This window comes from Myxine glutinosa, chromosome 10, assembly GCF_964187855.1.
Source record: "Myxine glutinosa chromosome 10, kmMyxGlut1.1, whole genome shotgun sequence".
NCBI classification, from domain to species: domain Eukaryota; kingdom Metazoa; phylum Chordata; class Myxini; order Myxiniformes; family Myxinidae; genus Myxine; species Myxine glutinosa.
In genome coordinates, this window is record NC_136270.1 from 90154689 (window position 1) to 90181464 (window position 26776).

At 42.8% G+C, this 26776-nt stretch overlaps 1 protein-coding gene across 1 annotated transcript in view; it reads right to left on the reverse strand.

Annotated features, from left to right (window-relative positions):
- Nucleotides 1-675: 675 nt before the first annotated feature.
- The window catches only part of LOC137433979 (Wilms tumor protein 1-interacting protein), an 88962-nt gene continuing 62861 nt past the window's right edge, over nucleotides 676-26776 (reverse strand). Inside the window, exons 5-11 of the mRNA XM_068126526.2 lie at nucleotides 16816-16917; nucleotides 16519-16586; nucleotides 13139-13201; nucleotides 12721-12851; nucleotides 4104-4155; nucleotides 3700-3768; nucleotides 676-1170 (exon numbers count right to left, since the gene is read on the reverse strand). Of these exons, the coding sequence (XP_067982627.2) occupies nucleotides 1057-1170; nucleotides 3700-3768; nucleotides 4104-4155; nucleotides 12721-12851; nucleotides 13139-13201; nucleotides 16519-16586; nucleotides 16816-16917 (599 nt within the window). The 3' untranslated portion in view covers nucleotides 676-1056. The remainder of the gene's footprint in view (nucleotides 1171-3699; nucleotides 3769-4103; nucleotides 4156-12720; nucleotides 12852-13138; nucleotides 13202-16518; nucleotides 16587-16815; nucleotides 16918-26776) is intronic.

Here is a 26776-nt window from a genome sequence, read left to right on the forward strand (position 1 = left end):
TCCATCAATTACATAACACACGGAATGCATGCCAAACATCAATTAGGTTCGTCCAAGGAATAACAAGGTTGTTAAATGAAAATAAACAAAATAAAATCCTGCCATTAAATGACAACAGTCGGTAGGATTTTTCTTTAAATCTCACTAGGCCATCCTAAACCAATTCTGTAAACATTCCCTTTGTGGATCGATGACCACAGGAGAGGAAACAAACTTTCTGTGACTTTTTCGAGCGTAATGAATCCGCTACTTGACATTCAGCCAAAACCTGGAATGTTGAGTACAACAGTGTATGACAAGGAGAGTGGTGGGGAGTGGGGGTCAAAAAGTTTTCCCCTTGCCAATGAACAGATACCAATCCTATTATGTCCAGTTTACAGCTAATATCGTGCATCTTTCAAACGGCGAGGGTTTCCTTGTGTGAATACAAGGAATGCCATGTTTTTGCCTCTGATAACTTTCAGAGGGAAAAACTTTTTGACAGCGAGCTGAATCATTAGCACGCTAACCAAGGGACCACTAGTGAATCGTGATATGTGTGCGTGCGTGTGTGTATGACATGTGGGCTAACAGTGATTAGACTGCTGCTTGGTCTGACTGCAGAACAAATGTGAGCAGGTCATGGGGTTAAAATCCCTTTCTGGTCACAAAAGTAATTCAGAGTGGTAAGCAAGCCAAGACTCCACAATCGTGATGCAATCAGCTCCAGTGGAATGATCACAGAAGATAAACTACAGAAGATTTTACAACATGAACGCAATCAACTTTTGTTTTTGCCTCCACTTATGATCACCTCACAATGAAGGCCTCTGGTGTAAAGTCAAAGGCACGACTCAAATGCTGCTCGGTAAGTTGTTTTTCATCAAGGTGAGGAGATTAACAGAGGGAAAAGTGCCTGTTCGAACACCAGGGAAAATCAATTTAACCCTCAAAATACAAGGCATTTTCAGAATGGTGGTGATTTATATCATTTCTGGTAGAGACTGAGGGCAGCTCAATGGAGAGAGTGGCTACGTTTCATGTACAATGTCATTCGTCTAGCCCTGTCTTCAGTACTCAGCGTAGTGCAGTGTGCTGCAGATGCTTAAGGTGGCAATCATGGCACAAAAGGCATCCGTCGAGGGGGTAACAACGCTGCCCATCAGTGTCACCCAGCTGGAGCCTGCAGTCCTAGAGAAAAGACAATTTGAAAAGTTCTGAAAGGAGATGGACATGTTCATTATTTAATCATACAAGTACTATAGTGTATTCAAAGAAGTCCAGTGCCCCTTTTATGTTGAACATAAGACAGAACAAGGTTGACAAAATGCATTATACTTCAAACATAAACCTCATCGATCGTACATCGATCATTGCACAAGAATCCAAACACCTCCCACACACTCCTACTACACATTGTGATCTTCAATAGCTGGAAGTCAGGTGACCATAATTACAATGGGCAAAAGGATTTACTTAAATTAATTCCTTAAATGGGAGAATTGGTTCATTGGAAAACGTTCATTAATGGGTGTTAGTGCACCCGGTTTAAAAAGAAAGTTCTGTTATTTGTACTTTAATGCGTCCATCTGTGTGTGGAATCTCCTAGCATGACATGTTGGACAGATTGCCTGGAAAGAATAATTGGCAGAGCCACAGGCTCCGACATACAAGGTAAGATGGGTTATTCTGGGTTCCATCTGACGCGTACGTCCTCACGGGCTCCGTCCGATGCATACATCTCGTCCATCCTACGGCTCCGTCCTACAGGCTCTGTCCGACGGGTCTGTACTACAGGCTCCGTCTGCCGGGTCCGTTGAACAGGCTTCGACTGGTCCATCCAACGGGTCTGTCCAGCAGGCCCGTCCTGCTACTTTTCCTTTCCATGTAGTAAGTGTTTACAGAAACGAACTAACAGAGTTTTCGTTGTCTCTCTGATGTAAATTGTATTACACAGAGTGAATTTGATACAGTACATAACGTTAGAGAAGTACAATCAAAGTAGTCAGGATTGTTAATGGAGCTATTGTGTTTTAAAATTGATATGTTTGTTCTTATATATCAGGGGTTCCCAAACCCAGGGTCACAGCCCGAACCTGAAAGCCTTCCCTTCAACACCATCCGCCCCCCCCCCCCTCACACCCCTCACCCTCTCAAAATCCCGGTTTTTGAGGGGAGGTTTTCACATTGAAAGCATTTTGTCCAACAATTTTTATCGTAGGTACTAGCACCAAGTAGGTACTGGTACCATTTGGGTTGTGAGGAGAATGTTCAAATTTTGGGTCGTGGACAAAAATGTTTGGGAACCAATGTGATAAATGGACGGCTGTTGCAACATTTTTGTGAGCAGTTAAAGGACCCTGGTTAAAGCAGAGAGGGTAAAGTCCTTTACAAGGGAATTCCACAAACTTTTGTCCCATTTAAATGTAATGGAGTGGAGGTGGAGGAAAAACTGAGGTAGTTTCAGGAATATTCTTTAACATTTTGAAGTTTCTCCAAAGAATAATATTCTTGACTGGGAGGTGAATTGGAGGACGAGTTAATGAAAGTGCAATTCTTTCCTTGGCTTTTGGCTCGGAACGTTGTAAAGCTGTCTGCCTGTCGGTGTTATGGGCACGATCCAAAGTAGTGTTTCGCCACAGTGGTTTGGGATAACCACGATCAGCAAATAATTGACTCGGCTTTTTCAGATTTCGATTTTAAATCAGAATGGTTGCTTTGATGCTTTTATTAACAAAATAAAAACAAATCATTTTACCCCAAATTGTATGCTTTAACACATACAGTTAGGGGTAAAAAGGAAATACAACTTTAAAAACCTACAAGGAAGTTCAGTGTGAGAGGAACACTAATTGGCCTTGTACTATCCTCAGCAACGAATGTGCATGTACCACCGCTGGAATGAAAAAGTAAGAGTGATATCCTGTTTAATACAACACAACACCCAAGTCAAAATAAAAAGTACACAAACAACAACAAAAACAACGGAAAACTAGAACGGCACTCAGTAGACAGCATACCTCCGCCTGGTTGGCCATATCACTCAATGGTAAAGAATCACTTGAAAAATTCCACGAGTCAGATCCGGATCCTCACCGAAATGTAATCGATTCTTCCTTGCCAGACACGCAACCGGTCCAACAAGTTTCGTCCAAATCCATCCACAACTTTTTGAGATACACTGCTATGTATCGTTTTTGGCCCTATCTCCCAATGGTGAAGAATCACTTAAAATATTCCAGTAGCCGGATCCGAATCCGGATATTCACCAACATCTAATCATGTCGTCCTTGTCACATACGCTACCTCTCTGCCAAATTTCGTCCGAATCCGTCGACAACTTTTTGAGATATTTTGTTCACAAACAAACGGACAAACAGACAGACATGGGTGAAAACATAACTTCCATCCACCTTTGGTGGCGGAGGTAACAAGAAAAATATGACACATGACAAGTGTAAAGGGGAAATACAAAGAGCAGATAGTGCAATACAGCTCAACAGATTGCAACGTCCGCAAAAGTTTATCCGCAATTCATTTCTTATTCTCTCTAGATAATGCAGATGGCCGAGAATAAAGACAAATAAATTATCTCTGAATAATGTAATTTTCGAGTGACAGATGCAAAGCCATAGTTCTGATTTGGTGGTGACTATATGACATTTGCTGTAAACAAAGAAGTACAAAAGGGTGTGCAAGACCACAGGTGGTATTTGTTACCTCACAGTGATAGCACTCAACGTGGAAGTCCTTATCCATGGACACCACACGGATCGTCTCCTCCGAGCCCTGCCAGGAAGGAAATAGAAAACCAAAAACAATAGGAAACGTCTTGCACGGTATGGACTACCTTTCCCCAAAGAACAAGTTACCACAGCCTCTTACATCACCAATTAATAGTTATTTCTACTAACTAATCACCACAAAGCACCTCACATACACTACCAAGAGGAAGAGAATACAATATAGATCAAATTAACAAAGAAAATAGCAAAGGGAGGTATTTCATCCTTTGGGACACATCAGCTTGGATTTTGGCCTGCACAACATGGAGCTGATTCTACATTAATCTGGTGAGAAAAACTCTTCGTTAAGAAAAGTACGAGCAAAATGCTTTGCTATACCTCTGCAGGAAGGATGGGTTGGTGACACGCAGCACAGCGGGGAGCGTATGTCCTGCAAATACACATTGTACAAATCAAACAAAGAGCTCAGAACATGGGGTACAGTGGCCTTGTGTAGAATCCCAAAGGCAATGGGATCAAATCTATCAGAAAATAATACTCAGGATTTTAGATGTTCAGCCTTGGAAAACCAGAAAGTCCCTGGACAACTTCCATGGTGTGTCGGTAAAAAGGCAGCTGGCCAATTTAAAACCCGAGTCCAATTTCTGATGAGGATAATGACGCAGGTCAAACCAATTACTTACAAACCTGTGCAACAAAAAGCAGACACTTCAAACCATATAAGTACCAGAGAGTGGCAAATTACATAGAACAAAATAATTGGAAAACGAAAATAAATAAATTTTTGGTCTGTGGCTTTGGAAACACGATCAGGTTACGTGTAATTTGTGACAGATTGAGGGCTCTCCCGAAATTGTAGATCAGAACAAGTATCTGTAATGTATTACCAGGCATATATAGTCCTGTGGCTGAGGGGGTTCTGTGTGCAAAAAAGGGCCCCTAGGTTACTCACCTAATTTGGTGAGAGGACCATGTGGGACATCATACTAGCGATGGTAGACTGTCTGAAACACGGCAATAAGTGAGAAATTCATGGTTTTGTGTAAAATCCGAAAAGTCAAAAAGGCCCTGAAAATTAGGGGTCGGGAAAATTAATTATGACCTGGAGCCACAGATAATCAGCATAACATAGCAAGTTGTACCTCAAAATGTAGCTTGTAATGTCGGCTACAAGATGCAATATGAATGAATCTGATTGGTCGATTATTGAGGTCACCAGAGGTCAAACTATGACGTCAGGAGGGGGGGGGGGGGGGGAGAGGGTGCCCAAAATTCACGACCTTGAGAACTAATGACCCGGTTTGGAAAAGTTAGAAATCAGATAAAAACGTTTTATTAATCATTTTGAGAAGGGCACTTATCAGCAAAGTTAAAAAAAAAAGAATATCAGTAAAATCTTACAAATTGACCCTTTGGTGGCTGTTTGAAATTTGGACAAAAATCTGAAATATGCAAAAAATGGCATCGATGACACAGAAAACAGAAGTTCCTATCCAGTTTTTAAAAAGTCGTTTAAAATAATATGTAATGTTTTAGACTAGAGAAAAAAATGAATTTTAAAGGGTTTAAGCCATATATTAGACCTGGCTGACGGAATGTTTGTTGTGAAGTGCACCCCAGGACGATTCAATGCGGTGGGTGCTGACATGTTTGGAACAAACCATAAACAGATCACAGAAGAGTACATCAGGGATAATCGGAAGTACAAAGAAGAAGAATTTCGTTGCACAGTGGGAAATTATTCACCATGAAATGTTGGCCGTGGTCAATCTCTACAGAGAAATCAGTGCACTGGAAACACCTAGTACCGAATTGGTGGTCAACCACGAGTTTACTCAGTCTGCCACAAACACATCAGAGGCTAACGTCAGGGACATCATCACCTACACAATGACAAAAGAGCACCCAGCCCATGTTCCACTTGGTACAGAAAATAAGCTCCACAATATCTTGACTCAATAGACTGTAACAGACAATATCCGAAAGAGCCTTCTAGGCATTGAAGAACATTGTCAGGCAGTATGTAACATTCCACGAGGAACGGTTTGTCAGTAAGGAGAAGTCCCTTTTTGATACAATCCATAGGACTAACTTGCAGACATTCAAAAACCTGAAATCTGGGAAAAAGTCCATTGAAACAAAAACCAAAGATCAGAAAAAGGAGCTTGCAGAAGCACAGAAAATATTTGACATAGCTCGAGTGCGCAACTATGATATACACCATCTCCTGCAGTATGACCTGGTAGATTCTTCTTACCTGTTTGATGACGCTGATCTGATGAAAAAGCCCACCAAGAGTGACCTCTGCCATTAACTTGAGAAAAGCTTGAATGATGGGGAAAACGAGTCATTTGCCTCAATTAGTGGGAGGGAGGGAGGCAAGACAGCCTCCTTGGTTGATGTCACGGATGAAGCTACCTTCTGCAGGAACATTTGCTGACCTGTGCAGCAAATTTGTTGAGATGGTACAACGTATGGGTCCAAATGCTGAGCGGATTGACTACATATTTGATACTTACGTGCAAGGATCTGTTAAAGACAGTGAAAGAGTCAGGAGATGCTGTTGTGCTCCAATTGATATGTCATCTGAGTGAAGAGACAAAGTTACCTGTTTGTATGGATGCTTTCTGGGCATGGGCAGATCTGGGCAGATAATAAAGTAGAGGTACAGAAGCTTCTAAAACAATTTATCCTGAAGAACATCGAGGCTGGTGGAGATATTATAGTCAGTGGAACAGGTATTGAAGGCGAGACAGTTATTGAGCCCTGCATGGGTAGTTTCAACACCAATGCTCCAGTTCCATTGCCCGATTTGGACATTGACATAGAGGAGGCTGATGTTAGACTTCTTCCACATGCTATGCATGCTGTAGGTTCTGGAGCAACCAGACTAGTTGTCCTTTCAAATGACACTGACATCCTTGTGCTTGTATTACACTTCTGGAGAATTCTAAAATCACATGGATTACAGGAAATTTGGATGAGAGCTGGAGTAGGTGACACTACTAGGTACATCCCGGTCCACACACTTGGCAACAGACTAGGAGCAAATCTGTGTAAAATTCTCCCAGCAGTTCATCAACTGACTGGTTGTGATAGCACGAGCAAGTTCGGAACCAAACCAGCTGGCCTGAAAGTAAATCCAGCAAAATACCTGAAAGATTTTGGGAATGACCCAGACAACATTGACTTTGGCGTGGTGGAAGAGCATCTGGTTCAGGTCTACAAACCAGGAGCGTCATTCAAAACCATGGACGATCTACGATATAATCTCGACCACCACAGCAAAAAGACCATCATCAATTTACCTCCAACAAGTCGAGCAACAAGGGGATACATTCTCAGGGCTTTCTATGGAACCTTCCCTCAACTTCATTGTCTGAATTGTCGTCAACTTGATGCAAGGAACTTTGGTTTCTATTATGAAGACGTTCTTATGAAACCATGCAAGAATCAAAAGATCCTTCCTGACGATTTCCCCACTACCTGCAAATGTGCGTCCTGTGCAACAAAGCGCTGTCCTTGCCGACAAAGCAATGACCCATGTTGTTCATACTGCAGTTGCCAGATTTATCAAAAGTGCAAAAATCCTCCTTTTGTATAAGATGGACTAATAATTGTAAGACGTACCCTACATAATGCTTCTATGTCTGGACTGAGAATGGAATTGGAAGGCCTTGTCAGTAGTTTATAACACAAATTCTAATTAAAAACTGAACTGATAAGGTGAGAACGATATTTTTACCAACTACCCAGTCTCGGAGTGTTCAACAGTTTTGAAATGCAAAAAAAACATGATTTCATTCAGCTGACCTATAACTGAGTGCTACAAGTGACTGCAAAGTCACATATCACAGCAAATCTGCAAACCTCTTCACATGTTGATGTTTTAATATGCCTTAAATAGTGTATTGGTTTGGTTTAGGCCATATCTGCAACCCCACTTTACATGTTTTAAGATGTTTAAGTCTTTATGTGCAAGTGTCGTCATTTTTGCATATTTGAAATTTTTGTCCAAATTTCAAACAGCCACCAAATGGTCAATTTGTAAGATTTTACTGAAATTCTTTTTTTTCTTTTTTTTTTGTACTTTGCTGATATATGCCCTTCTCAAAATGATTAATAAAACGTTTTTATCTGAATTATAACTTTTCCAAACCGGGTGATTAGTTCTCAAGGTCGAGAATTTTGGGCACCCCCCCTCCTGATGTCATAGTTTGACCTCTGGTGACCTCAATAATCGACCAATCAGATTCATTCATATTGCATCTTGTAGCCGACATTACAAGCTTCATTTTGAGGTACAACTTGCTATGTTATGCTGATTATCTGTGGCTCCAGGTCATAATTAATTTTCCCGACCCCTAATTTTCAGGGCCTTTTTGACTTTTCGGATTTTACACAAAACCATGAATTTCTCACTTATTGCCGTGTTTCAGACAGTCTACCCTCGCTAATATGATGTCCCACATGGTCCTCTCACCAAATTAGGTGGGTAACCTCGGGACCCTTTTTTGCACACAGAACCCCCTCAGCCCCTGAATCAATATGGGTGGTTTTGATGTAACTAACTAAAGAAAGCAAACTAACGAGATGGCCCTTGAACCAACATTCTAAGATCTGGACTGAAAATGACATCATGATTGGGTCTTTCTGTAATTTATACTCCTGGCACATTAAAAATTTGAATACATTTGTTTTACAGTATTTATGTATCATATTTTCCAATAACAAAAAAACAAGAATTGTGCTTTTAACAAGATTAGCATGTGTGATGGTCACAAATTACATTTAGGCCCGCACTATGTATTCTATGCTTTTGATCCGATGCGAATATCCCTCTTGGGTGTGCGTCTTCTCATTTGAGTCAATGTTGGCAGCAAAGCAATATCATTCAAAATAAGCATGCAGTCGCAGCAGCAGCTAGATGACTAGCTCTTTGGTCGAGTGGGTAAAGACTTGTTTCTTTCTCCACCCACTGGTGTGAGTTTGATTCCTACGACTACTCACACAAATTCAGAGGAGGCCTTCGTCCTGCAATGAGCCAGAACCCGGAATAGGTTAGTTTCGTTTTAAGTAGCAATGAGATCATGATATTTTGCTGCAGCTATATACCAGCCTCTCTTTTTCTAATATTATTATAAACGATGGACAATGTTTCACCACAAATATGTATTTTAAATGTCAAGTCCATCAAAAAGGAAAGGAAAAAGTACTGAATGATTCCTTCATCTGTCACATCTGAAAGGTGTGTCTCTGTGTGTCTCTGTTTCTCTTCTCCTCTCCTCTCCTCTCCTCTCTCTCTCTCTCTCCCTCTCTCTCTCCCTCTCCCTCTCCCTCCCTCCCTCTCTCTCTCTCTCTCTCTCCAAGAGCTGGGAAATGACCTACGTGTCGACGCAAAACCGGCTCCCCAAGAGCCGAGTAATCAATCTCCAGCAAAAAGGTAGCGTAACTCCTCAGCTCTCGGGGAGAAAGATGTCCCAGTAAACCACAGATTAATCGACCGTACGTGCCATGCGGGTAGGATCTTTGCAGCACGGACGGAGTGGACTACATCCGCTCGCTCGTTTGCACCTGCGTGAAGAGACTCGAGGGTATACAAGGTCAACAAACTTTCGTGAGCTATTCCCCGGCTCGTGGGGTACGTGTCGACACGATGACAAAGGAGAAGAGTTTTGATCGCATGCGTGATAAGCAGTGTCCCTGAGAGGTGGGGGCAACGTATAAACACGAGGTAAGCTCATGGAAGAGCAAGGTGATGGGGGTATGAACCAATATTAGGGTAGCGGAGCTTCGTCTTCTTCTCAATGCAGCACATGGCTGCGAGTAGCGTCCTTTGTTGGAGGTGTAGCTGTGGTGCTAATGCAGTGCCCCCTGTTGGTTAAAGCAGGAATTTGTCATTTGTTCAGGGTCCTGGAAATAGCTTGCTCACTCATTGCAGTTAATGGATGAACAGGAAAAAAGGGAAAGAGGAAAGAAGGTAGGAAACACAGCAATCTAAGTAAGAGAGTTGGGTAAATGACGGTTAACAAGGGTAACAAAAGTTGTGGGTACGAATGGGGGATGACTTAAGGTGATGATTCATCACCTGCATGAAGTCTTGGAGGTAAGAGTAGGATTGGGCAGCCTCTGGAAGGCAGTTACACATCCAGGAGAAACAAGGAACAAAAGAGTCAAGGCACACTAGGAGTCTCGATTTTGGGAGTTTAACCAGGAAAGGGTTACCGGAAGAAAGCGAGGGTCGGAGGACTGAAAGTGAAGAGGCAGGGAGATTGGAGATGTGATAAAATTAAATACAAATCATTATGAGGTATCATCAGTCAAAGGAAGTTGGGGAGTGAAGAGAATGACAGAGATCTGTAATCTGGTGGTGAAAGAAGGCCGCATTCCAGTGGCTTGGGAACTGAGTACCCTCGTTCCTCTATACAAGGGGAACGGTGACCCTCTGGACTGTGGCTCGTATCGAGCGATAAAGTTATTGGAGCATGGAATGAAGGTATTGGAAAGGGTGTTGGAGAGGAGGATAAGAAAGAAAGTGAAGATCGACGAAATGCAGTTTGGATTTATTCCAGAAAGAGGAACGACAGATGCACTTTTTATTGTAAGGCAGTTGCAGCAGAAGTACATGGAGAAGAGGAAGAAGTTGTTTCATGGGTTTGTTGATCTGGAGAAAGCATTTGATAGGGTTCCACGTGAAGTAGTGACATGGGCATTGAGGAAGTTAGAAGTGGAGGAATGGTTGATCAGAGTAGTGATGGCAATGTACAAAAGAGCGCGCACAGCTGTAAGGACGAAGGACGGGAACAGTGGTGAGTTTGAGGTGAAGGTAGGAGTGCATCAGGGGTCGGTACTAAGTCCACTACTATTTGTAGCTGTGATGGAGGTGCTGGCTCGGAACGCAAAGGAGGGTTTACCGTGGGAGTTGTTGTGTGCAGATGATCTGGTGTTGATTGCAGAAAGTATGGATGGACTGACAGGGGCGCCGTAAGAGGGGGAAAAGTTAGGATGATTCCAAGGGTCCTGCACTGACAGGGGCCCTAAAAATTATGAGAACATTAGGTAAAAATGTGCGCACATGCTTCATAGGGGCCCATTGTGATATCTTTTCATGGGGCCCAAAATCCCTGGCGGCGCCCCTGTGGACTGAAGGAGAAGATGAACAAGTGGAAGGAATGTATGGAGACAAAAGGTCTGAAGGTGAATATCGGAAAGATGAAAGTGTTGGCAAGTGGTAAAGCATGTGGTGAGGTGGAAAGAACTGGGAAGTGGCCGTGTGCTGTGTGCAGAAAGGGTGTCGGAGTGAACTCCATTCAATGTATAATGTGCGCTGACTGGGTTCATCAAAAATGTAGTGGTTTGAGAGGGTCATTAACCAGTGTGGCAGCTACATTCAAGTGAAATGTGTGCACAGAGGGAGCTACAGATGAAGGAAATGTTGAGTTGGATCTTGGAGACGGCATGAAGCGGGAAGGTGTGAAAACATTTTGCTACCTAGGAGACATGCTGAATGGAGAAGGTGGATCAGACTCGGCAACGGTTGCTGGAGAGAGATGTGCATGGAAGAAGTTTCCGAAACTGAGTGGCGTGCTGACGAGGAGGGGAGTGTCGTTGAAGATGAAGGGAAAGGGAAAGGTGTATGCTGCATGTGTGAGAAGTGTTATGATTTATGGGAGCGAGACATGGGTAATGAACGTGGAGCAGCAACGAAGGCTGGAAAGGGTGGAAATGCGAATGGTTCGATAGATGTGTGGAGTATCGTTGAGAGAGAGGAAGACAAATGATGAATTGCGAAAGATGATGGGAATTGAGCTTGTGATGGATACTGTGAAGAGTAACAGGTTGAGATGGTTTGGTCATGTGTTGAGGAAGGATGAAAGTGACTGGTTGAGAAGAGTGATGGAAATGAATGTAGAAGGAAGTAGAGGATGGGGAAGACCGAGAAAGACTTGGCTAAAGATGGTGGAAGAATAAATGCTGGCAAGGGGGTTAACAAGGGGAGATGCAGAAAATAGGGCAAAATTGAGAAGATTGTCATGGGGACTGCAAGGCTAACCCCCGCTCTCGCAGGGAAAATGGCCTTAAAATGCCTGATGTTGTTGTTGACAATGACAATTGACAATTGACATTGTCAATGACATTGACAATGACATTGACAACCCCATGACAATCTTCTCCATTTTGCCTTATTTTCTGCATCTCTCCTTGTTAACCCCCTTGCCCGCATTTCTTCTTCCACCATCTTTAGCCAAGTCTTTCTCGGTCTTCCCCGTTCTCTACTTCCTTCTACATTCATTTCCATCACTCTTCTCAACCAGTCACTTTCATCCTTCCTCAACAAATGACCAAACCATCTCAACCTGTTCCTCTTCACAGCATCCATCACAGGCTCTATTCCCATCATCTTTCGCAATTCATCATTTGTCTTCCTCTCTCTCAACGATACTCCGCACATCCACCGAACCATTCGCAAATGGTTCACTCCATTATGAGTCTCAATAACTGTATTAAAGTAAAAATAAATCAAACCCAATTTGCTTAATATAAACACAAATATGGTGCAGGTCCTCAACCAAGAAAAATGGAAGATGCTCATGGAAGAGCAAGGTCAAATTGATGGTGGCATGTCTGGGGCAAAAATTGCACAAAACCGGCAAAGTGATAACCAAACAGGAAGGGGGAGAGAGAGGGGTAGAGAGAGAGAGAAGGGGGGAGAGAGAGAAGGTTAATGAGCATAATACAGATTGTGAGTAAGGATGGGGCTGACAGGAAATGGTGGGTGCAACACCTGCTTGAATTTCTGGAGGGAAATAAAGGAAATAAAGGTCTCTGAAAGGTGGTTCCATAAATGAGAGAAGTGAGCATCAAAGGAGTTGAGGTATGCTGTCAGCCCTGGATTATGGAAGAAGACAATGAAAACATGGTTGATGGTCAATATTGCATTACGGTTGTTACGTTTCGTTATGGGAGAGCGCCCACGTCTTCTCGTTGTACTCACTTGTGGTAGTCTTTCACGCAGTATATCTTCTGATCAACATCCACAGTAAAGGGAACGCCGTCCAGGCACGAGTTACACACGACACACCTGAAGCAGCCGGGATGATAGGCTCTTCCCAATGCCTGGAGAATCTGCACGACAGGGTGATAATTTATCGGAGAGCACAAAAAATTAATCTGAAAGCACAAATGCATCTTGTAATGTCCTTGTCCTGCATGTGGTATGTGTATGAACTTCTTCATGATCATTCGATGGCAATAAAAACAATAACATACTGGTCCCAGCACTGTGTATGGGAATGGCTCTGCGAGTACATGTTACGACTAAAGGAGACTCGGAGCGGCTGCGGTAACTCTCAAGAGAAGACAACATCTCATGATTGAGATACAATACGTGGAAGCAGGGATGAAGTGCTTACCATCTCCATTATCAGGTGTCCGCATGCATGGCACTTGTCAGCACTTTGCTGAAAGCCAGAGTACTGTGAACACAAGATGCAGAAGTCCTGATAGTGCACGATGAGCAATTTAGCGCTTTGCAAAGCCAGGTGGACCAAGCTATTCAGCATACATTTACAGGTGCTGTACCTTTAAGGTTCAAAATATGAAGTGAGAAAAGGCTCATGAAATCCAACTTTCAAATCACAAACAGTGGCCCATAGAAGACAAATAACCACCGAGTGTGGCCTACTATAATATAAGTGAATGCCGTATTCAGTAGTTACTCCTCCATGTAATGTCATGTTGCAGAGGTTTGTGGGTAACTTATCAGTGCTTCGATTGTGGCCGATCTTTGTTTGTGCATAATGACACAGTGGCCATGACAATGTGGGTCATGGCAGTGGAACCACTGTGGTGGATGTCAAAGTGTCACGCACAATGCCGACTTGTGTCCTAGTTCTGTACGTATTGGGTTTGCCTGTCACGATCAAAAGCCATCAATAAATCCTCTTTCGCCCTACAACTACTACTATAATGGCCCCAATTAATCCCACCTTCTTGTGGGGTCGGCCGCACAAGTTTTCCCTCTCCACACCCCTCTATCCCGAGCATCCCACCTTTCCTGACATGATTCTTTGCTGAATATTAATGATAATCGAATTCTCGTTAACCGTGCTCGTCGGTGAACCTGTATCATTTTGTGGATTTGGCATCATTGGGACGCACTCTTCGCACCCAGTAACACCAGCCATCAGTAACTAACTTGGAATTACAAGGATATTTCCTTACTTTTTTTTAACCTCATGATAGATTTATTTCTGGTTTGTGAACAATGTACTTGGTTAAGAGACCGTTAACAAAAAACACGCTCAAACAGAATGACTAGTGGGAACAGGCATGCGGTTAGGCTGTGACTGACACACACTCTGACAACACACAGACACACACACTTTGACAACACACAGACACACACACTTTGACAACACACAGACACACACACACACAGACACACACACACACACACACACACACACACTGACACACACACACACACACACTGACACACACACACACTGACACACACACACACACACACACTGACACACACACACTGACACACACACACTGACACACACACACACACACACACACACACACACACACACACACACACACACACACACACACACACACACACACACACACACACACATTATCCTAGGATATGTCGTTTTGATATCCTCGATTGTTTTTTTTGTGCACATAGTCGAGGCTTGTGGAAGAGCTAGTACGCTGAACGACCAGGTAGTAACAAGCAAAAATAGGATGCAAAAGGAACAGTAAAGATGCACAGAAAGGAGCAATAGCAAGGCGGGGTAAACGCTAACAATAGAGTTGAAGGCCAATATAGAGGGAGACTTGGACAGGAGAGGACGCATTGGGGTGGACAACATGGATACAGAAGGAAACTCTCAGGAGGGGAAAACTGGAAATTTGGAACGAAGAGTGATTGGGGTGGGGAAGCGGGTGGGGGAGCGGAGGGGGTTAACGAGGGTAAATAATATCATGGTTTTAGATGAGGGATGATCTGAGATGGTGGTTCCGTGCTGTCTTGAAGACCTGGAAGGAAAACTGAGATTGAAGAGAATGTGGGAGTTGATTCCACAAGTGGGAAAAAGAGAAACAATGAGCAGAGGCGAGCAGTTATCCTGGATTTAGGTAGTTTAAACAGAATGGGGTTGATGCTGGACCATGTGAGCCTTGCAGAAACACGGAGGGAGGAGGGGGTGGGGGGAGGGGGGGAGGAGGACAAAGCACAGAAGGAGCAGAGGGTGGAAGACCAGAAAGGAGATGGTAGAAGACAGAGTGACCACCTACCTACCTGTCTGCAATGGTGAAGTGATAGGCCCAAAGATTCAGCTTCATTGCAGGAGAATTCCAATAATCTTGAAGGTCTTAGTCAAGCTGAGTCAGACGTGAGAAAGAGGAGCCAACCCAGTGGGGAGCGAAAAACTCCATCAAGCTGCGGATGAAAGCCTTGTAGGTGAATATGAGTTCAGGTGTGCCAAGGAAGGGCTTTGTACGATGGAGGATGCCCAATCGGTGGCTGGCTTTGGAGGCCAACTTTGAATATGGTTTGCTGGTTTTGGAGGCAAAGAAATATCATGTAGTTTGAATGACTGAACTTCATGAAGAGGGTTGTTAAGAAAGTAGACAGGAGGGTTTTTGTCAGACGGTCATTTCAGAGAGAGATAGTGAGAGTGTGTGATTTGTGAGGATAGAAAGACATATTCCAAGTGTTTGACCATCTTCTGATGTTTTCAAGGTCTGGAGAGGGAAGACGCTGCAGCCTGTTTGTCTGAAGGATGAGGGATGATATGGCCAAGGGTGGAGTCATCAGCAAATTAATGAAATAAACATTTTGTGATGTAATTATGAACAGTTTAACAGCAGTATGCCCAATCTCTTTGTGGTATCTTTCTTTGTTGGATTTTATTCCATGTTACATCAGCTGATGTGGAATGATGTTCTTGGAAATCATCTAATATGCAAAAAAAAAAAAATTCCCATACATTCCATGCAGACCCAAGTTTCACACAAGCTATTGATGATAAATGGGATATACCGTGCCACTTAGTATATGGCCTTATCAGAGGGGATTAAAAACTAGACTCGGTGGCGTAATGATTAGAGCGTCCGCTCTGAGTCTGGGAGGTCAGTGGTTTGAACCGCGGCCGAGTCACACCAAAGATTTTTTTTTTAAATCGTGCTGCTTCCTTGCGAGACACTAAGCATTTAAAAAAGAATAGAGCATAACAAACAACCTTAGGTTGGCAGCCATTGTGCAGGCTTGATGGGAAATAAGGGAAATCATATTAAGAAAACGCTGTTCACAATGGAGAATAAAAGAGTGCATGGTTATTGGGTGAAAGTAAAGCAAGTTATCAAATGGATTAGTCACAGTGGGTTCAGGTCGTTTATTTATTTGGTTTGAGATGGTGAAGGAGGATAAGGAGGAGAGGCCACAACTGGAAGGGAAAGAAGAGAGAGAGAGAGAGAAAGGTAGAAGTCAGAGAGTTGTGTTGTTAAAATCAGAGAGTCCTTAGTCTGTGGAAGGATATCACACATGAGGACAGGAGATCAAATATTTCAAAACAGATTGATGAACTTTCCCAGGCAAAGAAAACAAAGCATATCGATGATTTGTATCGGAATAAGAACATTTCATTATATTCAGTCGCTGGGTGAAAGTATGGCCGTTTCATCTTTCCAGATAAAAGGGAAGAAAAACAGTTTAAAAAATTACTTTCACAACTTCTTAACTGACCGTGCCCCATCCCTCATCACCGAGTCTCACCAGGTAGTCCTCCTCACAGTACACTTTGCCTCCGACATTGTAGAAAGCCTTTCCCCGCAGCGTGCGGCCTGTAAGATGGACACGCATAGTCAGTGAGTAATTCAAGCATCCATTCAGTATGCGAGTGCCTTTCCTGTACTTTATTGATCTTTTTGGTGTCTCTTAAAAAAAACACAAACACTTCTCATTCAAGAACTTTTCCATCAACACACCGAGTGTGCGGATGTAGAATACGATATTAATGAAATGCCAATCAAATGGAGTAGATGTGCCAAGGGACAATGTGTGCACTCTCACCACAGGAGCAGCAGGTGAAGCACTGTGTGTGGTAGAGGCCTCCTAATGCTTGGCAAGCCTGAGCTGCTCCGTACACTCCGGTGTTGCACTTTACACACATTCCTGCATATGGAGAACACAACACACAGACACCCACAGCTTAGAATTGGCTGCACCATACACCTGAGTAGCACTTTGTTTTCGGAGGTTCAGCAATGAAAGTTCAGAGCGTGTTCGGAAGGACAGGCCGGGGTAGAAAGACCCGGTAGGTCAAACGGAGAACCGACATATGCATGCAAGGTTTTCTGTTGTCACGTAATGCTGTTCCTAACAAAAATCATTACTGATTTATCGAACAGTAATGGCTATTCCAAAAGCATTGAATAAACGTGTTGTAAATGGTACCAATTATACAACACCAGACATTACATAACTTTGTTTAAATAACAAACCTCAAAATGGTTGTTTCCCTAAAAACTGTTTGATTGCTTTTCTGACTAACTGTCAGCATCCCCATCAAGCACCTAAGGTTGAGTACCAGTTCACTGGTAATTCCCTGTTTGTCGTTAAAGGCGGCAAAAAGGGTTGGCGTCAGGAAGGGCATCCGGCCGTAAAACATTGCTTCAAAAAGGGGACCGAAAAACAACAACAACCACAGTTCCCGAAAAAGGCCAACCCCCGCTTGCGGGGAAAAATGGCCTCTAAAGGTGGTTTTTTTTTTTTTTTTTTTTTGTCAGCATCCTCAGCTGGCCTCCAGCCTTCATCGAGGTTTCGACCCCCATGACCCTCAGTACAGCCGATCCACAATCCCAGCTGTGGGTCTACGCAACCAGGTCCTCGACCTCAATTGTGTCCAGTCTGTCAATGCGGCAAAGCAATCTCGCTTTCTAATTAGCTTCCCATAAGGCATAGCTTTAGCAATAGACATTTACCTTCCTTGACAGAGGCTTTCATTAATTAAAGTAAGGATGGCCGTTCATTTGAGAAGTGTGAACATCTGAATGCGTGAAATTGTTTATCATGTCGGAGCTGTTGCCGGCACAGCAACCACACTCTGAGATAGCAAGCAGTGTAACTTGGTGTCAAGGGATATCCGAGAAGACCAATCCACTTGCTACCAATCCACAGAGTAGGCAGAAATTTCTGATTTGAAAAATCAAGGCGAAAGGGATAACACGCCTACTCTGCACGACAGACATTGTGGGATCTTTAACATCCACAAACTAATGCAAGCAGATGGGACAACCAGCTTAACATATATCTCAAGGATGGCACAACTTGTGATACGACATACCGACTGCAAAACCCTAATCCGACAGTTTGTATTTGGGCTGAGAATAAAACCCAGAAGACATGCCTCAAAGGTAAGCGAGTTACCTCTGCACCATCCTGTACTGACTAACACACATGCACGCACACACCCGCACGCAAACAAGCACACAAATTAAGACACAGAGGTGGATAATATGAGACCTGGAAGGACTCTGTTCCACCTTCTGAAACCCGCAAATGGAGATAACAACCAACGACACACACCATACCCTTGCATGAGCCAAACCCGTTGCTTGTTCTCTCCATTTTCTTCCAAAAAAACCGTTGCTAGGCCTTAGGCTTCATACCACCAAGTTCCTAGTTACAAGCTTATCTTACTGGGGCAGCCTTTCCTCATTTCCGGCCACACGATGTCTCACACCTCAAGTCAGCACTCGACACTCAAGAGGCATGATGAGAGGCTTCCTTTTACCAGAACAATGTTAGCCATGAAATACGTTGAAGTATAGAATGCCATTTTGTTAGGTAGGCAAAATATCAGCATTTATAACAATATTAATTTAAAACATCCGTTCAAAAAACTAGTTATGATTGGACAAAATTTGTGTTCCGTAATCAGAGCTTTGTTTTGTCGCAACTAGACATGCAGAAGTACTGTACTTTGTGCTGTTGATAATCCACAGGCAGTGTTCGCACTGATGCTTATTCAGTCCTCCGCTTTTGAGAGGGTGCATCAATCATCATGTTATTCTCACTCACTGGGCTTCTGAAGACTTTGGTCCCTGTGATAAAGTCCTTTCTTCTTTACAGTCACTTTTACAGTCATCTGTAGTGTCCCGTGTAGTGTCCATCTTGTTTATTCCGTGTACCCCACCCCAGCCCTCTCCCTCCCACAGATATCCTGATGTCCCTGTTCTCTGCTGTTGTACTTGTGTGCTTCCCTCCCTCTCCCCATCTTGTCTCCCGCTCCCATTATTGTATGTTTTATGTGTCCGTTCTTTTTCTTTTTGTGATTGACGTTAGCTCTTACACGAGCCTCGATCTTGTATACAAAAAAAACAAAAAAAACACTAGAAACAGATTTAACCAGATGCCACCAGGATTTGGAGGAGGGAGACAGGTTTGATAGTTCAGTATTGAGAGTAGAGAGATAGAGCTTCCTGGCTCTCCTGAGGGTAGACACACACTGGTTCCGAGCTTTGTGAAAGGAACTGAGATTGCCTTCAGTTGGATTGTTTCAGGGCAACTGCGTCACCACAAAATTCAGTGTACCTTGGATGGTAGTTCTTTACTTGGTGAAATCACTAAACCAGATTTGATTCGATTACAGAAAGTGCAGAACAAGTGTGCTCATGTGATCTTTCAGCAGCCTAAGTGGTCCTATGTAACTCCTACGTTAAGCCAATGACTCTGGCTCCCAGCTGCAGAGAAATTACAATCTAAAATAATTATTCAAACTTTCATGTCCTCATCTTCTTTTCCAGCATAATCTCATCATGTTTCACACAGCAGAGAACAATATATTTACAGCGTTCGACAACACTCCTTCCCTTGTTGTACACAAATTCCCCAAAAAGGTGGGCTATAGTCCCTTTCAATCACCTCAAAGCTGTAGTACAAACTAGATAACCTCCGTCAATAACCTCCATCCACCTTTGGTGACAGAGGTAACTAGAACAGCACTTGGTAGGGCGCATACCTCCACCAGGCTGAACAGTTTACATTTTGTATTCCAATAATAAACTGGATCTGCATCTGGACCATAGCCAAAATCTAATCGGCTTGTTCTTGTCACGTACACAACTATTCCACCAAGTTTGGTCATAATCTGTCCACAACCGTTTGAAATATCATGTTAAATATAGTTTTTGGCTCCATCTCTCAATGCTGAAGAATCACTTTTAAAATTCTAGTTTCTGGATCCAGATCTTCACCAAAATCTAACCAATTCGTCCTTGTCACACACCCGCTTCTCCAACAAGTTTCGTCCAAAATTGTCCATAACGTTTTGAGATATCGTGCTATATATCGCTTTTTTCCCCCCCATCTCTCTATGGTGAAGAATCATTGAAAAGATTAGAGTATCCGGATCTGGATCTTCACCAAATCTAATCATTTCGTCCTTGTCAAACACCCCTGTTCATGAGGTTTTGGCTGAATCAATCCATAACTTTTTGAAATATCCTGCTCAGAGACAGAGAAACAGACAAACAGGGGTGAAAACATAACCTCTGTCCACCTCTGGTGGTGGAGGTAAATATAACGACAGCTGAATCTTTTAAAAAGTGCTTGAAGACTTATTTTTACCCTTGTGTAGCTGTTTATCACCCCTCCCCTTCTCTCAGTGCCTTGTATCTCAGGCAAAAGGCTGGCTCTGTCTCTCTCTGTATATATGTATATATATCTATATATATATATATATATATATATATATATATATATATATATATATATATATATATATATATATATATATATATATATATATATATGGTTATATATATATATATATATATATATATATATATATATATATATATATATATATATATATATTGTTATATATATATTGTTATATATATATATATATATATATTGTTATATATATATATTGTTATATATATTGTTATATATATATATACATATTGTTATATATATATTGTTATATATATATATTGTTATATATATATATATATATATATATATATATATATATATATATATATATATATATATATATATATATATATATATATATATATATATATTGTTGCGGATATGGGATTTACATCCATCCATATCCGCTTGTAAATATTCCCCTATTTCCTCAGTATTTCCCAACTATCCCCAATCCCCCATTCCCTAGTCCCATTTTCTGTAAACAACACTATGTAGACCCGACCTTCCCCTATTTCCCCCATTAAATGTCGCATCCAGGTCCACCGCATCTCACGTAGACAACTATAGGACATCTTGCTAGTTATTCTTAGTCTATGTCAGTTAAGGACTCGTTTCCATTGATTCTGATTCTTCGTTGCACCAGAATGTGATTGTATGGCACCGTTAGGAAGTTTAGGACCTCCCAATACCTCCCCGCAGCTCTTCCTCACGGTTCAACAACAACAACAACCGCAACGGCGGCGGCGCGGGGAGTGCGCGTCCTCACTCCGGCTTGGTTAGCCGCCATCGAACATGTGCTCGACGGGGTTACCACGTAGGGGCTCGCTGTCAGCTCCTCGTCAAGGGCGGAGCCCGGTAACCCCCGCACCCAATGGGAGCGGCGGACCGGTCCCATCTGGGGCGGAGCCAACGAGCCGAGGGCGTGTCACTCCCCGCTGAGCATGCGCAGGAAGAGGGAGGTGACGTCAGATGCGCGCTGAGCTTGGAGAGAGAAGGACGCCACCTCCCAGCGCTGTGACACCTCCCCGCATCTCTGGACTGTACCGCGCTTTATCCTGTAGTGTCCCTGAGCCAAGGTGCACCTTGTGCTATCGACTGCCTGTCCTTCCCTGCCATCAATCCCTGTGTAAGTCAGTCTTGTTCCGTTTGTCTGTGGTCTGTCTGGGATAGATAAGATTGTGTCTAAGTGCCTATCTCTTCTGTGTCTTTACCTCATTACCTTGTAATCTACCCCTTTTCTCCACCACCAATTATATCCTCCTCCGGAGGTCTTGAGAACTGTACCCCTTGCGTCGTTTCATTTATCCCAGTCGTTGTGTCTTTTCCATCATTGATTTAGCATAGCGCGATTTGGTCAACGTCGAGTGGAATCGGGTGAGTTGGGGGTAATCGGGTAAACTGTGCGAACACGGCGGCCATTCCGCTCGGTCAAGCAACATCTTAAGTCGTGTCCGTAACAATATATATTGTTATATATATATATATATACAGTATATTGTTATATATATATTGTTATATATATATATTGTTATATATATATATATATATTGTTATGGATTCGTCACTTCCGTTGTTGTGATTTTCATCCACTGTAAACATTTTTGATTCCATGTACTATTATTGTTGTCGTTTAAGGGAAATAGATATTGCTATTTTCAAAAGGTAAAAAAGTTAATGTTTTAAATGAAACCGGAACCGGACGACGAAGAAGAGGAAGAGGAGGAGAAAAAAAAGAAGGCGGAGCGAGTGAGTTCGACAAGAAAGCCGAGCTGCTTCGAGTTCTGTAGCGAACGATTGGCGAACGGGAGTCACGAGTGAACTTTGAGTTTCCCGGGAAAGGGATTCCTGCGACAGAGTGGTTATCGCTGTGACAGATCAACCTGCGTGTCAGGTTTTGGCGGTTGAGTCCGAGGAGAATCATCGTCGTGCCGTTACGCCTCGAGAACGGGCCGTCGACCATTTTGACTCGCGCGCTTTGCGCATCGCGCAAGGTCTTTACTTCGCTTCAGCCGTTTTCACCACATTCAGACGTTTATCTGGTGTGTGTGTGTGCAACGTGGATTTTGAAGGTAAATCTGCGGTTCGCCGATTTGGTGCCGTGAAACGTCCATACCCGAGGGTGTGATTTCCCAGTCGCCTGGAGGGCGCCGTTGGATTTCCCAGTCGCCTTGATGGCGCCTTTGCGCAGCTTTGGCCGTGTGACTGTGACTGTCATCTGAACGTGATTCTGGTCGATTAGACATCGTTCTGACGATCGCTGGAGCGGATCAACTTTGGCTTGAATCCGGGATCGACTTTTGCTTGAAACCGGAATCAACTTTGGTTTGAAGCCGGGAAAGATACATTGGGAATGTTCTTGTTGCACCTACTTGGAGCACAGTGAGTTATATATTAGGAAACTGATGGTACCATCATAGGATATATATTGATTGTACTTTTGATTACTATTATTGTTGTACTGTTGTTCTTGTGTGATCTTAATACAATATTTGTTTATTGGTAACAATTGGGGTGGCTTCACCATTGATCTTTGACATACAGAATAACACATTTTTCTGCCGTGACTCCTCTCGGGGCTCGGAGGTACACCGTGACCGGGGGTTGGGGAGGAGCACGTAACAAAAATTAAAAATAAATAAATATATATATATATATACATACAATTATTCTCTATTGTTATAATGTGCAATTGACACGTGCAGCACACGCTCCATTCGACTTCAAAGTTGACCCCTTAAAAGGTTCTTAATGTCGTGTATTTTTTGGCCTTCAAATATACCAGCGAGTAACAGATGATCCCTGAACGGCGTTAACACCATCAGAGCTGTTTTGAGTTGGTCTGGGGTCGAGTCCCTGTATAAAGAGAGTTGCGCCATGCGCTGACCCGAGATTTCTGGTCACGTGATTTCGTGGCGCCATTTTGTGTCTAACTTCACCGTGCGTGAACGTCAGCTTGGTACGGGAATGTTGTTTATTGCCAAACAAAATGACTGGTTGTTCTGCTTTTGGTTGTTCAAACCAATCTGGGAAATATAAGATGTATAGATTTCCAAGTGATAAAGTCAGAAGACAAATTTGGGAAGCGAAAGTCAGACGAAAGAGCTGGAAAGCGATCGACTCCTCGAGACTCTGCCAGGTAGGCCCACGCCGCTTGATGATCGATGTTCAAAAGCAATTCTATCTGCTCGGTTTTTTTTTGGTTGTCTGTCCGTTGAAAACCCTTTTAAAGGGAAGTGATTTGTGTTTGTTTATAATCTTCAAGGAGCTGACCAAAAATGCATTTCCGTGGGAAGAACCCTGCTCAATTTTTTTCGGGTAGTCCTAGCGGACCGCATATTGTCATTGATTGATGAAATGTCCCGGTACAGTGACATTGCCTGGTCTGCGGTTGGGTAGTCTGCGGGCAATGTCACTGTACTTTTTCAGAGGGAATTAATTTTGATTTTATAGGGGTGGGAAACCCATGGTCCGTTTTGTTTTCAGTTGTCTGTCCGTCCATTCAAAACTTATTCCGAGGCAAGTTATTTTTTTGGTTTAAAATCTTTAGCCTAATCGGCAATCATAAAAGCAATTTTAGGGGGGGACCTGCTCAATTTTTTTGCGGGTTGTGCAGCCAAGTCGCCAGCTATGAAACATATTAATCGATCAGGCAATATCCATCAGAGTTCTGGGCAAGGGTGTAGTAATAAATGAACGTTTCAATCTTACTAGATGCCGATGACGTTTTCCTTATGTCAGAGACAGAAGCTGACTTGCAGCTTGTTAAATCATTACAATGGAAATTGAATATAAATGTCGATAAAACTAAAGTTGTACACTATAGAAATATGGCAATACCACGTACAGAATTTGTTTTAAGTGTGTTAGACTATATGTCGGCTGGAAGTCCTACACCGGAATTGCTCTCGGCACCCTTTAAAAAATATTGGATATGCCCACACTCCTTTCTAAAAGTTATTAAAATTCAGAGAACGACAGCATTGGTTTGTCTTACTTATAATGTTAGCTCTTATATGCAGTGTTGGCTTGTAATATGCATTGCCATACCACTTTTAATATCACCACACAGCTCTTTTTCACGGCAATAGCTGAGTTTTTGACAAAACAAATATCACCTGTATGTAATAATAAGACAAAATATGTGTAGTAAAATTTTTCTTAGCAGGTTTAGAATATATCACCCCATATTGCGAATGTACATGTATATCTAATCCGACACACTTAGACACAAAATGGCGTCCAAATTTGAGTTGACACAACTCTCTATATACAGGGACTCTAGTCTGGGGGTAGAGCTAAGATAGCTTGGCAGTTCCCTCTGGTCCCCTCTGTTGTTGAAAAGTTGCAGACACTACTAACAAACTGGTCGGTATACCCCACATCCTGGTCGAGGTCTTGGGAAGTTAACAACATACACACACACCCAGCGAGGAATCGCCAGTTAACTGCACAAGGATTCCATTTCAGGACCATTATAGGGGCATAAATAACCAACCTGGAAGAAACAAATGGCATGAGTTTGGTTTGAGGTCCAGAAGAACAGGTGCGCTTCCACAATGGATCATATGACTAAATGTGGGTCATAGGGCTTGTTTACTTGTCCCACCAAACTGCATTCGTCCGGGGGCCGATTCGTCACAAAATACGTTTCAAAAATGTTGCCATTCCTGGATACAAACTTCACGATAAAAGTTTGCCAATTCTCGGCCACATTTCAGGGGAACAAGCTTGCTGCACAAGCCCGATTTGAAGTTGTGCTTTGCCATGACTAAAATAAACATAGGGGCAATACCCCTGGTGCTCACCTCATAGAATAAACAGTATACTGCATGACTAAAGGTATTTTTAACCAATTTCAATGGTTGCTAGAAGACAGCGCAGCATGTAGAATCATACTAACATAATCACAAGACTTTGAACAAACAAACAAACAAACAAGCAAAAAACCTATTTCGGGGGACCCCCTCCCCCCCTCTCCCAACCCCGTATATCTCCTCAGACCCCATTTTTTAAAATGCCTTGAACAAACATTGGTATATAATGGGCGATGAAGGTTGTGGTGAAGTTTCATCAAAATTGCATGTGTAATTTCTGGGAAGAAAGCAAATACCTATTTTGGGGGACAACCCCCACATAGACACCCAAAGGGGCAGATTTTTTTTTAATGCCATGAACAAACTTTGGTAAAGCACAGGTGGTGAAGGTTGTGGTTAAGTTTCATCGAAATTGTGTGTGTAGTTTCAGAGGAAATAGCAAATTCCTATTTTGGGGGTCAAACCTGGATCCACTTTGATCCCCGGTAAACCCCCTTAGATCCCGATTTTCTTAATGCCGTGAACAAACTTTAGTCACAACACAACGAATATCATTTGTGCCAAGTTTGGTCACAATCCCTTCAGCGGTTTTGGAGAAGAAGTTGCAAGTGTTTACGGACGGACTGACGGACAGACGACGCGCCATCGCATAAGCTCACTCCCCTGAACTTCGTTCCAGGTGAGCTAAAAGTCATACATGAATAGGTGCATACTACGGTGAAAATTTCGTGTCAATCGGACTAACGGTTTCCAAGAAAATTAATTTTTCAAATGCAGACACGTACAACATACGTACGCACTGCACCGATCACTTAAACCCGCTTTTGGCTTCGCAAGCGCAGGGTAATAATAATATATAAATACGATTCCTTGCCAGTTTAGAACAGACCAACGTGCTGTGGGACAAAAGGGCAGAGCAATGACCTTACTTTATCACAAGCACACTTCATCCATAAATGGTGTTCAATTAATGAAATCCAAGCTAAAGATCCATTCAGGAATCTCCATGATCTCAGTCTTCCCTGGATGTGGTTTTGCAAAAACAAACAACATTTTATTTATTTATTCTAATCTGCTAGTTTAGGGTGTTCCAGGCCTTCACCTCAGTGTGACCCCATTCAGACGGGTGCTAATTATTCCAACCCCAACGTCATCCGCAGACAAGATCGACCGTCACATGATGAAAACATGGCATTATCATGAATTAGTCTGTAAAATTAAACTTAATTGCACATTTACTGAGCCGGACTATTGCCGACACCTGGGCTTGAGCATTGGGACACAACCGCTCGAAGTTGCTTCTCAGATGTTGGCATTGCAGTGGTATGGACGGGGTAGGGGAGCACAGGGCTGGTCGAGGTGTTGTGGAGGCGATGTCCCTCAGAGGATGTTTGTCTCTACAGGTGACAGTTTTACTCACAGGGAATACAAAGTGGAAGGATTTGTAGTTGTTGCAGTAGTTTCTTTTTCTGACAATCTGATAATTTTAAAAAACC